General features: G+C 30.6%; 1 protein-coding gene across 1 annotated transcript; it reads right to left on the bottom strand.

Moving 5' to 3' along the window:
• Positions 1 to 2,867: 2,867 nt before the first annotated feature.
• LOC128171621 (platelet endothelial aggregation receptor 1-like) lies at positions 2,868 to 15,941 on the bottom strand. The gene is made up of 9 exons (XM_052837409.1): positions 15,866 to 15,941; positions 14,962 to 15,189; positions 8,148 to 8,399; positions 7,591 to 7,728; positions 7,321 to 7,458; positions 5,583 to 5,723; positions 4,386 to 4,523; positions 3,990 to 4,104; positions 2,868 to 3,892 (listed from the first exon to the last, which is right to left on the bottom strand). Exons 1-9 carry the CDS (start codon positions 15,924 to 15,926, stop codon positions 3,706 to 3,708), a joined length of 1,398 nt encoding a protein of 465 aa, XP_052693369.1. The 5' UTR covers positions 15,927 to 15,941; the 3' UTR covers positions 2,868 to 3,705.
• Between the last annotated feature and the right edge of the window lie 463 nt (positions 15,942 to 16,404).

The following is a 16,404-nucleotide window of genomic DNA, read 5'->3' on the forward strand; positions in this document are numbered from 1 at the left end:
CTTCTATCAAGAAAATTTAATCCTCAAAATTGTATTACGGTCAAAATTATTTACATATATTTCATCTAAACACGTTTATCATACATGTTGTTTATAAAACGTTTGGATCTTGTGATATCAACAACAAAAAATTATATAAAATCAAAGGCCAAATATGACGTTGCTAAATTGTTTGCCATATAAAATTATTTAAATATTTATGCCAATAGCTGTGTTACAATATTTCAGTATCTTTGTTGTAATCACTGAAATGATAAAGAATAAATAAGCGACCCACAAACACTTAACAAATTGAAATAATATTGATAACAACAATAATTTTTTTTTTAGACTTTCCTGTCTTACGGAACAAAAATCATTTAACGGTGTTAAAAAACCTACACATAAATTGGACTGATAATGCTAAATTAGACGATCAGGTAAAAATGATAAATTCCTCATTAGAAATAGATGTTTCTTATCAATGGATTCCATTTGTTTGTTCTTTTCTTTGTGATTTCCTAGTTTGTTTTTTTTTACATCCTACGGTAAGACAGTTGTCATGGTCTGTTAAATGTTCTTTGATTTGAAGAAAACACATCATTTTAACCATTTTTTATTAACCTAAAGAATATGTTCAATGAAATGAGTTTAATGTTGGCAGTACTTGTATGTTTTTCGAAAACAATTGTTAACTTGTTGAATGAAAAATATAAAAAGAATATTTAAGAAACTAACATTTGAAAAGGTATATTTTCAAAATGATTAAAAAATATAATCAACGTTCCTTTATTTTATGAGGTACTGTGTATTATATAGCATTATGTAGGACTACAATGTTGAGTTTGAGCGAAATCCTTAATAAGGTAATTTCTATTCACAGTGTTTTCATTTCCATAAGTAAATATTTACTCCTATATACTCTTAATGTCATGCAATAATGAATGTTTCAAATATCGGTGTATATGCATATATATTTTTAAAACTAAAAAAAGATTATTGGTTTGTATGGAAAATTATTTGATACTGTTATAACGAAAAAAAAATCGGACCATGTAGCTCTAAAGTAATGAACATCATATAATACTATATGTTATTCAACAAACAAAAGGTAACTATAAGTTTATTCTTGACTTGAAGTTCGTTGATTTACAATTTATTCATGTAATTGAATTGAAAATAATTAATGCTGCGAAATGTTGGTTTTTAATGCTGCTTAATCAAACATGTATATTTCTCTATATTAAGTTAATTTAATGATTATCTTTAAATTAACTTTAAACTGCATTTTATCTACATCTTTAAACACCCCGTGATACGTTTCTATATGTTTATCATCGTGATTTATGTAAAGAAATACATGTACCACTAAATTAAAATAGTTTTAGAAATTATTTCAAAAGGAAATTTACAATTATGTATGAAAAAATTCAACTGAGGTTTAAAATGAGAGGACAAGCACCCACAACGAAGTTTTATATTATATACAATATATTAGTTTTTTCTTCTTTTTATTGAAATTCACAAAGTCACACACTTGAATAAATAGATAGCGCATAAACATAGATATATACAGTTGAAATATATACATATACATTTATAATATTTGTTCGAATGATACATAATACATATACATATTAGTTCTTAGAAGAGTGACAATGTAATTTGAAGAAGTGGCGGTACATTATTTATATATGTGAAAATGGTTTATGTTTTAGAAAAAAAGGTACCAAAAAAAAAAAAATAAGAGACAGGGACAATGAAGAGATATTATAGATGATGATTAATGTTCCAAACGTTAAAATGTATGATGTTTTTCAATAATAATTAAACAGATGGTAATTACAGTTTTTCGGAAGCAAACGTTTTTTCTATAAACAGTCTTCTGATATTGATTAAATTGAGATTTCAATTTGGCAGTAAGCTAATTAACATGATAAACAAGTCTGTACATGTAATGTATCATTTAATCATGAATATAAGCAACAATGATCATATGATTGTAATGGCTACTCTAGCTTCAGTGCACAAGGATGTCTATCTAGTTTGTAATGCACTGCACTATTACAGGTACATATATATATTTTTAAAACCAGCAATATTTATCCCCAAAGATAGCATAAATTTATTTTAAATGTTAGATTTATTGATAAAACACACTGTTTAACTGCTCAATAATTTATATGATATTTTTATGCCTTGCAGACAATTTATACATTAGTCAAATATTCAAGGGCGCCTTGAACATGCAGCTAGTCTTTTGCATTTCAAAGTATTCAAAGTATACGATATCGAAAAACGATGATGTAATGATCGCTAATTTCGCATTTACTTTAGTATGCAAAGTGATATCTTACAATAATACTTTTTGCAAAATTAACAAAACATTAATAACATTAACAATTATATTAATTAACATTAATATAAGCTTTTATTGATACAATGGCTGCTTATACAAAACACCATTCACAGAAAATGTATAATTTCGCAACAATTTGCACAGCCATTGTCACTCGAAATGATTCTGGCTTCGATAAATCCTAACTTTATGTAGAACTCGTACTAGCTATAGTATTCACCATTTTTATATGTTGTACAAAACAATATTATGGCAGTCTTGCTGATATACTTCATTTGAATATAAAGCGAGCAATTGCTAGAGTTTATTTAATGCTCAGCTACAAAGAATGTTTAATGTTTTACATTATAATACATCACAGTTTCCTATAAGTAACCAGTATACTATACACTATATTTAATCGAAAACGCATTCTGGTCAACTAAATGTTGTTTTACAATTATACTTATTAAGGAAGGAGTCTTTTCTGATTCTCGACTTGTCAAACGTTAATTTGTTTAATTACTCATTAAATCAAGATGAAAGGAAATTATTTTTCACTATCATACAACTTGGCATAGAAATAGTAATCAATGTTAAGAATTTTAATAAGGACTATATTTTTGGCGAAATATTGGCGTAGGAAAATAAAACATGTTTCGCAATTCAGAATTGCTGTAGATTAATGAGTCTGTCTTAGCATTTTTAAAACAATAACATTAATGTAGGATTTGTAACTAATGTGAACTAATGATATGATACTTGGGTTTCAGAATATGTTTTTCAAATATGATTTACCTATCAAATTACATTTTATAAGCTTTTTAAAGCGCCAATTCAATACAGTGATTTGTGTGAAAAAATAACTAAAATCACTAAATGGTCAATATTAGCTTTTCTGTTAATTTATTTCTTTATAAAGTCTTCATAATACGTAAAAATTAGAAATATCTTAAAATTGGAAGCATAAAAAATAATCAAAATATCTTTAAAATTTAAAGACATTAGAGGACACACGGGCTAAGCAATCTCAATTTTAGTTTCAATATTCATTCCAATTTAGTTGTATAAACTGATAGACATTCTGATAGTCTATCATTTCACTGAAGAATAGAATCTTCATATCTAAACGGATGTCCACAAAACTGCAAAGAACTTTATTTGTTTTAATAATCCTTCAAGTTAAGGAAAAAGGTAGTTACATTGAACTGACCTTTATACAAAAACAAAGAGGTCAAATTTGATTTAAGTGATAGAATCATTTAGTTATTTAACTGCTTGACTGTGTCAAAATTTCCTGATTTTTTTATTAAAAGATGGATGTATGATAACGAGAAGACTCCTTCCTGAAGAGTTCACGCAAAATAATCTAACACCAAACAATTCCGTCAAGAAAGTTTATCATACTGGGATTCTTTTGATAATTCTCCAAGCTCTTGATACGCAGCGTTGTGATATTCTTGGTCATACACTGGGTTTGTCTTTTCTGAATTGATGATGCTTTCGTCAAAATGTTTATCGACGTTCTCTTTGGTCTTTTGTTGCAAACATGTACACATGCTCTTTCTCAGTTGTCTAAGAAAATGATAAATGATTCGACTTTAATTAAATTAAAACACAGCCTGTTATAACTGAGTCAACCAATAGATACATATTTGAATTATGTGCCTACCTGATAACCAAAACCACATTTAATAATACGCTAAGCACTATAATGGTCACAAAAACATAGAGTGTAGTAGATGATTGGAATGTCGATGCATGGTCACCTGAAGCTGATTTGAACTCTAACAAAGAATACATTCAGGTTTCAGATTAAAAGGTATTTGTTAAAACACGTTTTAAGATAATATTTGAACATGAGAAAGATCGTCTAATTCTAGACAACTCTTGTTTGCCTTTTGTTTCTAACAAATTAAAAGTCAAATTAGATAAATAAGAGATAATAATAAGAGACCACCTGTCTTCAGCAGTCAGTTTAATTTTTCATTGTCCTACAAGTGGCCTTTAAAACACGTGCGACTGTATATCAGAGTTTCTTTGCATGTAACTAGCTCACTTAAAATACCTTGTGTACAATCACTTCCTTGATAGCCGTCATCACATCCGTGGAAACAGGTACCATTGATGTAGTGACATTGTTCCTTGTCATGACAGTGGCCACAGAGTGAGCTGCAATTCTGTCCAAACTTACCATCGCCACATTCTATTTAATATATACCATTGGACATTGCATAAAGCGATGAAACATGATTTTAAAAAAACATGAAACGTTCAATATGATATCAATGTAACTAAACAAAACTTTTGTTAAGAGATAGGGTAACATTTGGAATATATTTGAATGTAGTTCATGACTTTAAGACTATGGCGAATTTAACAATTTTGATTGATCTATACTACATCAAATACGTAATTTAAAGCTATAATGAGGCTGACATACACCAAACTCTGGTGTATGTATGCAGTCAATTAAATGAACTTATTGCATTGAAATCTTCTTTAAAGATTTTATATGTATGGTAAACTATGAATTATTTTAGCATGTTCGAAGAAAGGGAAAGCTATTGCAACGTCTTGCCAAGAGAAATTTTAGAATATTAAAAAAATGTGCTTAAAAATGTTTTTTCCCATAAACTTCAATGTTATCTTCAATATATAATAAATTTATTAATATTATTTTTTTAAAGATTTCTAAAGGGAATCTTTATCATTTAATTCTTAACTTCTTAAAATCACAATAAAAGTTAAGCAATCAAACTTGCAAACTATTAGATCTGAAAAACGATATTTATGGATTGACTACCTTAGTCAAATTGTATAGTTTGCAAACTTGAATTCCAAACATAATTATACACCGGTCTTTATTGTAAAGCATGGTACATGAATACTGAATACATATTAACATAACTTGCTTGGATTCCAAAAACAAGAGGCCAAAAGGCCTGAACGGTCACCTGAGTCCCATAGTTCATACACATACCTTTTGAAGATTCTCATATACATGTATGCATGCATTAAGCTTTATTCTTGGGTAAAATAATTCTTAAAAATGATAATGACCATCACCTTCCTACTTTAAATCGTACAACAATGACATTGATAGAAATAATGTCCCAGCAGTTACCCTGAATAAAAATACTTGTGCAATCCATGGTCATATTTACCCAGATACTTGACTCAGGTAACCTGAACAAGTAAATTCCATGTCTTTATAAAAACATGGTATAATAAAAAACATGTAAGTGATGAATGAGCTCAATACGTGAATCGCATTTGATCCCTTTCCATCCCACTTGGCATCCTCCCTCACACTGCCCAGTCACTCTGTCACATCTGTATGGAACTCCACAGTTGATGCTACATTCGCCTCGACAGCTGGAACCATACCATCCTTCAGGGCAAACTTTGGTAAAAAAAAATCAAAGTACTGATAGTACTGAAAAGCGCTAACCCAGCTTCTGTTTGTAAAAGATATATGTATATAACATTTTAGTTTCTGTATACGCTATATATTCCTCATCACTGCGTGGCAGCCCCTGCAATGATGTATGTAAGCCCTGTACATCAAATTCACAGTAGCCCGTACTAGCCCGTGCAGCTCCTGAAACTGGTTCCCTAACCAGTTTAAATGATGTAAACTTCTGCTCATAGGGGGCGGTTATTCCTTGCACCGGAAGTAGAAGTCTAACGACAATAAAGCGCTGAGCTATGCTTGGCGCTTTAAAAAGGCACCACAAATGTCTTAGCAGTTCAATTTCAGGTTCTTTTTTATAAATAAGAAATCACTCAGGTGACCTATTGCCATCGGCTGCCGTCCGTCGTTATGAAGTGTCCGTCATGCCGTCAACAATTTTACTTTTTTTAAACTTCTTGTAAACTACAAAGCCAATTGTGTTTGGCTTGAAGCATTTCTATGATATGTGACAAATGACAAATACATTATTTATGAATAAAAACCGTTTAAAAAATGTGTAACATTCATAGCCCCTGAGTCAGGGGTTAAAACCATTAGGCTTTTTTTTTTAAGTGTGGGTTGAGTGTGGGGGGGGGGGGGGACAAATATCTTTAACTTACGTTTTTTTACGGTCAGTTTAATCACCAGGGGAACTTTTTTGCGTTCATCGTTTGTAAACAATTTTACATTCTTTAATTTATTTTGAAACACAAGGTAAATTGTTACTTGGTTATAATAAATCAAACTTGTATTCTGTTCAGGAAATTATTCTTGTTGCATATGCGTTGTAGAAATAAACTGTATGCATTTTACATGTATGTGCATTATAATTTAAACTGTATATCATATCGGATTTACCATTTAAGTCCTGCAAATCATTTTTACAATTACTGAAAATATACTTTTAGGCAATTACATTTTTTTTGGGAAAGAAGAAGGCACAGTTTCTTTCAATGTTTGTCCTAAAATTTAAAAGTTGTGTAAATTTCATAAAAGCACACATATACCATCCTGAACATGTGTGTATATAAAGTACCAGGTTAAAAACTTCTATCTTGTTTCAAGAAATAATGATGACTTAGACATTTTGGCATATTTCTAAGATATAGTCAAAAATGATGAAAAATGGCATATTTTCTCATAGTTTTTTGAAGAGGAAAATGTGTCCGCAGCCGTCGCCTACAACAAAATTGATATTTTTTATGTGATATTACATAATAAAGTTATAATATGAGTTTCATCGTGGGCCACAGCTGCGGTCATTTTTTCTATTAAAAAAAACAAAAGTCTTCTGTTCAGTTTTATGAAAATAATGGGAAAATGTGCTGTTTATGACGTCACTTTTAAGCTAGTGAGTGTCTAATCACGTATCTATTTATAGATTCTTTATTTATGGGTATTTTTGTGTAAATAAACGTTACATTTCAATTGTTTGTGATATTTTTAAAATTCATCCTAAAACAGGGCAAAATATGTCTGAAATTGTACTTATTTCTTTACAAAACAAAACAGTAGCAAAGGAAATAAAGGCATATTTTTAAATTACCCAAATTGCACTTTTCGCCGTACCATCCTCTGTCACAGCCGTTTAGACAACTTCCGTTCACGGGATTACAAGGTTCTTCATTATTACAGTTTCCACACATTTGCTGACACTCAGTACCGTACGTTTGATTAAGACATTCTGGGGCAAAAAAAGTCATTGGTTTTGTTGATATGATCCAAATATACTTTGATAAATAGTCAATTGAGTTTATTCATCAAAAGTAACTGCTGAATATATAAAATAACCAATATCATAGACAGAAAAACTCACGTTCATTACATGTTGTTCCCCTGTATCCATCAACACAACCAAGACATGTTCCATTCACGATGTGACAGTGACCTTTCTGACAATTCTGTGGGCACGGTAAAGAACAGTCCTCTCCGTAATATCCTGGTGTAGGACATCCTTATTAAATAAAACATAAAAAATAATAGTTTTTACAGACATAACATTAATTTGTAGCGCTGCCATTTATGGTGCATTCTTTAGTGTCTTAATTAAGAGGATAACATGCTAGATATATAAGGAGTATACAACTATATAACACTGTTTTTTTTTCGAACTCGTAGACGCATCGTTTCTGGGGTATTTTTTTTTTGTTAAGATTTTTATTCTATTTATTAGTATTATTATTTTATTTACTCATACAAAATTAATTTATCAGTACAAAAAAATGGACATTGATATATAAACTGCTAATTAGTCTAACCATGTATCATTTTTATTACTTTATGCAAATTGTTCACAAAAATTATTTAATGGCATCTGTGACATTGCTTTTAGATAAATTCTCGTATATGGAAGTTTCATTTGAATAAACGTACCATATACTTCTACTTCGCAGAGATCATTGTTGGCAGAAATGGAATAAAGATCAGGATATGGAGGATTTGTCCTGTTGTTATAGTAGATGACGTATCTTCCTTGGGTGATACACGTGATGTTTGTAGGATTTGGCATTATGAATCTGTTATAATTGGTATCCTCAAAGCACAAGACTCCATTATCTTTGTTTGTTGAGTTTGATACATAGACAGAATATCCCAAGAAGTCCCCACTAAATGGATTGGTTGCATCTAAAATAATGACAACATTTATGCAGTTTTGTTACATTCTTTAAAGTGATACATGTATAATGTGATTTGTCTTCAAAAAATAATGTTCGGATATGTTGTATCCCCCTCTTTATGGGAGATTACGCTGTACATTTATTGGTGGAAAAATTAAATCTTTAATCAATGAAGTAAAATTCTGTATGGAGATCTGTGTATATGCAATTAAGAGCCTCTCCCTGTTAGAAAGCATTTACCTAGAATCAACTTCATGTACATTCGGATCACGCTTGCCCTTTTCCGTAACCGATAAAAAGAGTCGTATAACGATAGAGCGTAGTGATTGCATCAAATCGATGCAATTATTCGCTGGAAGCGCGCATTTGCCAGGGTTGAAGCAACTAAAGTTGAATCTGTTAAAATGCATTGAATTAATTATTTAATGCATCAAATGAATGAAAAGCTGTTTTTAATGTAATATATAGTACAATTTTAAGTACTCTTAAGTGTGTATGCGGTCGTAAAAAAATAATTCAAATATATTTGTTTACATACAGAGAAATTTCGAGTTACTGCTTACTTACGCACAGAAACAGTGTCACGACAGAGAACATGACATCTTTTGAAGATTGTGTTGTATTTGCTTCCCAATCGTTGGGCTTGGACTTTTTTTGAAAGACAAGCAACTTGAAACACTTCGTGCATTAAATAATGGACATGATTGTGTCTCAGTTATACCAACTTGATATGGCAAAACTGTTATTTTCTAGTGTCTTCCATGGCTGTTTCAGTGCAAACGAGGTCTACAATACCCATTAATTACCCTTGTTGTGAGACCTTTGACGTCATTAATGCAAGACCAGGTGATTTCTCTACGTGAAAAAGAAATTAACGCCTGTTTTTTGAATTGTGAAGGTATGTGATATTAATTGACATTTGTACAGGGTATAAACATTTATTCTGCTAAAAAACAATGTACAGTTGAAAAAGTGTTGATTTGTATTTCCTTTCTATGCAATACAAAGTTAAAACCAGCCAACCCACTGTAGGCTTTCGTATCTTAATAAGCAAATGTTGTACCCAAATTGCCCATGGAAGCACTTACAAATTGAGAGGCGAAGAAGAAAACGAGGATTCAGATGATGACCAAGAAAAGACGAATGTCCATGTTCCATGTTCTACACCCCTAATAGATTTGCAGAGAGGAGAGTACAACATAATCTACGCTCACCCCCGAAACTCTGCTTAACAACAGGAAGATCTCATCAAAGCTGAGATCCAAATTATACAAGCTGAGAGTCTGTGCTGTTGTGATTGATGAAATTCATATGGTGTCAGAATGGTGTGCTTTTACTCATTTAAAAATATAACCTAGAATTAAGTGCTTGTCTATTGAAATTAATTAAAAAAATTTAGACTATATATAAATATTTAAATTAATTGTCCATTACATCCTCGCCGGATAAAGAGAAAGTAGATTACATATGTGACATTAATAAATAATAATCTCTGTGTAAGTCTAAAAACAACGTTATCTTTGTCTATGTATCATGCTTGGAATTTAACTTGAATCCATTCAATGGAGAGAGACGACGTTTCATATCCCCACACGATACGCACTGATGTGAGGACGCCATTTTGTTTACACTTGACTACTGAAAGTAGTTCGAACATGGCGTCGATACACATACGAGGTTATTTGCGGTGACTGAAATGTTCGAGTAGTTACGATTGCTTCATGTATTGTGGTAGTGTTCAGTGTAAACTATTTCACTTTGGTCAACAAAAAATTCCAAACATTTTCTTTACAGAAATTGCGTAAAAACTAATCACAAAAGTTCTAGACACCAGAAACCTGTTGCATACAATATTGACATTCCTTCGAAAATATGCATGTACTCACTTTCAACTGCAAAATCGTCTAATTACGTTCTATGGAGCAGAGAATGTTATCTCTACCTTCAACTTTTGCTATTTTTTTTAGGTCAAAACAACTCCGCAAAACATGCCTGTCAGTATATTTCAGACGTTATATGCAGAGATTTAGACTCTGCCAACGCCTTAAAGGTTACAGATATTCTCTTTGCTCTCCAAATTGGTAAAAATAACATTCAACAAACAATGGGCTTCCACAAAGGTATCTTTGATGGAACTTAAACTTCAAATTAAAATAAAATATCTGTATAACATATACAAATAGTACTATAATGTACAGGAATACTTCTGTTTGAATTATCAGGCCTAACTTTTCCACAGTAAATTGTTAGAAAGGCAAGAAATCAGGACTGTAATCTTGAAAAGAACCAATAAGTGTTTTATTCTCACCAGGTGCGAACTATAGAAACTAGTTATACTCTCTAAAAGTCAATGCATGTAAAACAGTAAAACAAATTAACCGAAACCAAACCAAAGAACATTCAGCTCAACACACTCACAATGTGATTAAGAATGTCTTAGTCAATGCTATTTGTAAACATGAGACATGTTACATGTACTGTCCTTTTAGTACTTTAATTAATAATGTTAATTGGTGGGTTTTTTCTCTCATACAATTAGCATATGTGTTCTTTTCTTCATTTTACGAGCTCTTTTTATCAAAGAAAATAATACAACTATTTTATTTGAACAATGTCAAAGTGAGTCAATATGTTATGCAAACAGCAAACATTTTGCATGTGCTATGTTTCCTACTTACAATAATATTAATTGTTGAGCTTCATTCCCCTCTCATGCAATCAACTTATATGTACGTTTTTCTAATATTATAAATTAAAGTAGAAAATATATGAACCTTATACAATCAGCTTTGCAAACAATGAAAAATCTAAGTTAAGTTTTTGTGAATGTTAAAGGACCGTCTTGTTTGTTTAAAAAAAAAAGAAGAAAAAATGTCACATTCAAATTATGGGGAACACTCGACATATTATTGAGCCAAACAATATTTCACTGAACTATAGAGTTGCGTCAACACATTTCAGATTCTTTTTTTTATCAATACCATTAAATCACAAAAAAAAAAAAATAAAAAAATTGGAAAATGGAAATTTAAACATAAGCTGAAGTGGAATAAATTTTATTATTTTTTCTTAAATCGTATATATTTCATCATTAATGAAAGAAAAATAATCAATCTCACATACCCCCACAGATACACATTTGAAACATGAATGAATAATTAAAGGGGCATACCTACAAAATGCAAAGTGCTGAAGAATTGAAAACCGGGCTCTTTTGGTGTGTAATCCTTAATGCATATTGTTTAGTGAAAGGGACTTGAACACGATTTAAGCTCAGAATTTTTTAATTTTACTTTTATGTTTTTAATGTTTAGAATGGTTAATATGGGTATTTTTAGTGCTTTATCAAAATTTGAAAGTCGGTTTATAAATTACTAGCAAGATACAGAGTATGGAATTCAAAGCTCGGGCCTTGATAATGTTTAGTACATATGTGTTTTATTGCTATGATTATTCAAACAAATGCTGTTTTTTCTATTGATAATATATTTTATAAACAAGTTGATCAAGTTTGCCTTGTTTCTTTCCTGTTATTTTGTAAATTAAAAATGGTAATTCCATACATTACATTATTTGTAAACTAATATAAGACTTGAGCTTTGTTTACATAACAATTAATTCTTACCTCTGTATCTCTCATATCACATAAATTATAACATTCGAATTCTGGTCAATCATTCAAAATGTGCAAGTAAACCGTTTTATATATAAAAAAATAAGAAATATAATTTCGATCTAAAATCGTGGCCAAGTCCCTTTAAGAAGACTGAAAATCTCTCTCTCTCTCTCTCTCTCTCTCTCTCTCTCTCTCTCTCTCTCTCTCTCTCTCTCTCTCTCTCTCTCTCTCTCTCTCTCATCTAATTCGATATTAACTAGCCTGAATTATTCTTAAATAAGTTAGAATGAAAACATCAATGACCATTTGGAATAAACAAACTGACTTCGATTTTCCGAGTAGTTGCCGGAAGCTCATTAAAATAACTGTTGAACAGGGAAAGGGTATACTGGTATATAAGGGGGCATTGCTACGATTTTGGTTAAAATGTTTCCCAATCTTAATGTTTACAATGCTTCATTAAGGCATTTCTTATAGTCATTTAAATATATGAGTGCTATTTGTTGAGTTATAAGCGAGTTACAGAGCTTGCATTTCTTTGCTTTGTAAACGAAGCTTTTGTTTACACTTTGAATGTTGAATTAAAAGTTTCAGTTTTAGTCCTAAAATTAATGTTAAACGTTAGAAACTGTTTATTGGTGCTTAAAATGGATACGTAGACAGACAAATTATCTTAAAAAAATATCTTTACTAGTATTGAACCTTTGTAAACAAAAACAGGGCATGATCCTTGTTTACATGACAAGGAATTGTGGGCCCCTGTATCTTGCTGATAACTCTACGACCGGCTCTCAAAGGACTAAGTGCGGTTTTATGCAATTTTTGCCCCCCAAAATCAAAGTCTTAGAAAGAGCTTTAAAATAAGGTGAAAGTTAGTTAAAATCATATTGAAAATAAAGGTGTAAAAGGTTATCACCACAGTGACGTCATAATGTAGAAATGACGTCATGAATATTGCATTATTTTGATAAATTGATATTTTGTAGCAAAAAATGGGAAACATCGAGCGCAGGCTTGCTCAAGTACCATTTTTTAGTATAATATGTGTAACTATCTGAAGTAAAACATATGTTAAAATCGCACTTGAGCTGACCTGCGTTCTATACTTCCGAATGCAAAATATAGAGCAAAAATGAGACTATCTTCTTTTGTTTGCAAATTTGCGGGAATTAGGTCATTTAAGTGACGTCATAGATAAACAGCGAGTGAGCAATGATGACTAAAATCAAGATTAAAGTTATAGGCATCCTCTTTACAATGATTTGTGAAGATTTCATTTTCATACGATACTATTTAAAAATTGGTTGAAATCAGGGGCAGATATTTGACCATACCGCACATAATCCTTTTACTTGATTATTAGAACTGCATTCCTAAAGCATTATGAATAATAAAAACAAATGAAATTTCCTTTAACATTGATAGTTGATTTTCACCTAACAGTCTTTTTACTGTGAGAGTGGACGCTATAATTTTATGAATAATCAGACTTGTTGAAATACGGATATTTAACAGGAAGAAAAGTAGAATAAACAAAACAATACATGTATTGATATTTTCATTCTGTTGATACTTGATTTTGTGATCTTTTGATTCAGGAGGTACATGTAGGACCCGATTTCATATCCCAACCCCTTCAAAACAAAGTTATACTTTGTACTAATGCAAAAAAACTACATTTATTAGTTAGTTGTTTTAGGTGTCTTGCATGTATTGTTAAATATTTTTTCTTTCTTTAAATTTACTTTTTATTTCAATGAATAATGTATATATTGTCGATTCACATTTTGATCAATTACTCGATATTCATAAATACCTCAAACTTTAAACGATGTTCATTTAAAAGTCCATTCTTTTAAAAGATTTCTCATTTGAAACGCCCTTTTAGCTTATCAGGTTTCAATAAAGGGTTTAAAAATGTAATGTATTCGCGGATTTTGTATTGAAAAAGACCCGGAAGTAAACTATGAAAAATGTGCGAAGTGACTTTCGAATGGAAGAAAAGATGTCAACTTACCACAATAAAGCTTATTTTAAAAAAAAGATTGGTGAGCTAGCGCTGAAGCCATCATAAAACACAAAAGGAGATTTCTAAAACATTGGTTTAATTTTCTTAATCGATATATTATCAATAGGAAGGCACAGAGGTGCACTGGATTTGTATTGTAGTGGGGTGGAAGTCTAATTTTGTAGAATTGTGAATCTTGAGTGAGCTTCATATCGGAAATTGCGTAGCTCATTAAATGTGCTTTAATTATTCTGAATTTACTCTCGAGGTAAACATTTTTAGGATCAGTATTGAAAACAATTCGAATTGAAAAATCAATTTTACAAAAATCGTGACCAAGCTTTTTAACTGAAGTGAGTTGGCAAATCGTAAAGCGAGTGAATGAAAAAAGTAAGTAGATTCTTTGGGAAAATGTAAACAAAGAAGATAAATTAAGATACGTTTGCAAAGACACAAGTATTTTACATTTATGAGGGTGATTCCTATATTAAATCATTTTTGGAACAAAATGCAGGTAAACATTTTGAGATACATAAATCTTTAATAAAGATTGATTACAAAATCTTAAAATTCGATGTATACCTAGTTTACATAAAAGATATGCTAGAAGATGAATATGTCTATCTTTTTAATTAAATTACTTAAAGGTTTTGCGCATTGTGTGTGAATTTTCTATACGTGATCAATAGTTTAGGTTTATTAATTTTTTTTATATGTTTAGATAAAATTAAATATATTGCTGTTTGGTGGTTTTTCAATTGTCAGCTTTCTTTACAAAATTGCATCTAATAAACGCTCATTTAAATATAAACAAAAGAGAAAGGGCACAGAATATTGCAATATAGCAATGCAGATATATATTTTGATATTCATTTGTGATAAAATATTTTTTAGCGTAAATTGAAAGCATCAAGCGCATTAATTGACTTTTTAAATAATTCTTACCCCAGACAATATTTTCAGTTCTGTACTGTATAAAGATGTGGTGTATACTGAGTACTTCTCCCAGATCCACTCTCCATTCTGCTGTCTGATCATTATTGCTAGATATAACACACTGTCCTCCAGCAGCAGACAGGTCTGTATACCGTCCGTCCACAGCACGATCCGCTCCCCAAAGTCTACCAGAGTAAGGATACTGCTGCCAAGCAGGTTTGTTTAAGGCTACGTTCTCTGAGGAATTAAGAAAAACATATGAAGCTCACTTAAATGATATTCTGGATGGCTGACATAAATTCAAATATGACACAGTAAAGCCTTCTCAGCTTATTAATTCAATTACATGTATTCCACCATTAGCTTTAGAACCATTGCTTTAATTGTATTTAATTATGTCTTTTTCAACAATATTGATTGAAACGTTTTTTTTAATACATTTTCTGATGTTTCTAATACAACTCTTTTTTTCAGGTATAAATAGAATTCATGCAAATGAAAAACGTTTCTTCTTAATTATCTTCTTGTTATACATTTTATTTTTTTATTCAAAAAGTGTTGCTATTTTCTTTTAATAGCACAACATACAACGATCATTTTCGCATCTTTGCGATTTCAAGTTTCAGTGATTTAGTAACCTCGTATAAGATTCAAATACTTTTTCTTTTCTCGTTAATACTAGCTCAAACAAATAGTTTTAATTATAAATGGTCTGGAAATGCTTTGTTTAAGAAATTGAGGTACATATTTAGATGTTTACCGGATGGAATAATCATATCAAATTATGATGCAAATTTTCAAATATAATTTAAGCATAATCATATACACATGTATATTGCATTGTATTAGATATTAAATATTTGTAACATACTAAAAGTAAAAAGAAAAAAAAAACCCTCATTGAAATCTTTACCATACGTTTTTCCAAGACCAATCAATGCATAGAATAAACAACACAAGTAAACTGACTCCATGATACTATTCGTTGAACTTCTTCCTAAGATAAACGATGCAGGAAATGAATCTACGCATTTAACTAAAATACTACAGATATTAACTTCCGCATTAAATGATATTATAAGATATACGTTGTTTTACTTGAATAGTAAACACACCCTTTTTCCGCCAGGATGGTTAGCAATGAGCCATCTTCTCTTGTCTTTAATCGATCGTTTATTCTTCAAAGGACTTTTCATTTCTTATGAAATTACTTCCTCGATCGTTATTTCAATGCTATTTTTCATTTTCATTTTTTGTTATTTGGAAAACAATAATTGTAACGGAAATGCTTTTTTGTTTAAAAAAAAAATCATCGTATTTGATCAACTTCCACACACACGATTAGAAAAACCCGACACGATACAAGTGCTTCATCGGAAATTGTTTAGCAAACATTGATCAAGCACCCGACGAGACTTTTCAATTTTCAATTTGTTTTCAATTTCACTAGTC

Source organism: Crassostrea angulata, chromosome 2 (assembly GCF_025612915.1).
Source record: "Crassostrea angulata isolate pt1a10 chromosome 2, ASM2561291v2, whole genome shotgun sequence".
Taxonomy (NCBI): Eukaryota; Metazoa; Mollusca; class Bivalvia; order Ostreida; family Ostreidae; genus Magallana; species Magallana angulata.

Coding starts and splice junctions, on each gene's coding strand:
- LOC128171621 (XM_052837409.1), bottom strand. CDS start 15,926: ATGGAGTCAGTTTACTTGTGTTGTTTATTCTATGCATTGATTGGTCTT. Junction 4,524..5,582: donor AGGGATCAAATGCGATTCAC/GTATTGAGCTCA, acceptor TATATTAAATAG/AATGTGGCGATGGTAAGTTT. Junction 3,893..3,989: donor AATGTGGTTTTGGTTATCAG/GTAGGCACATAA, acceptor TCATTTTCTTAG/ACAACTGAGAAAGAGCATGT.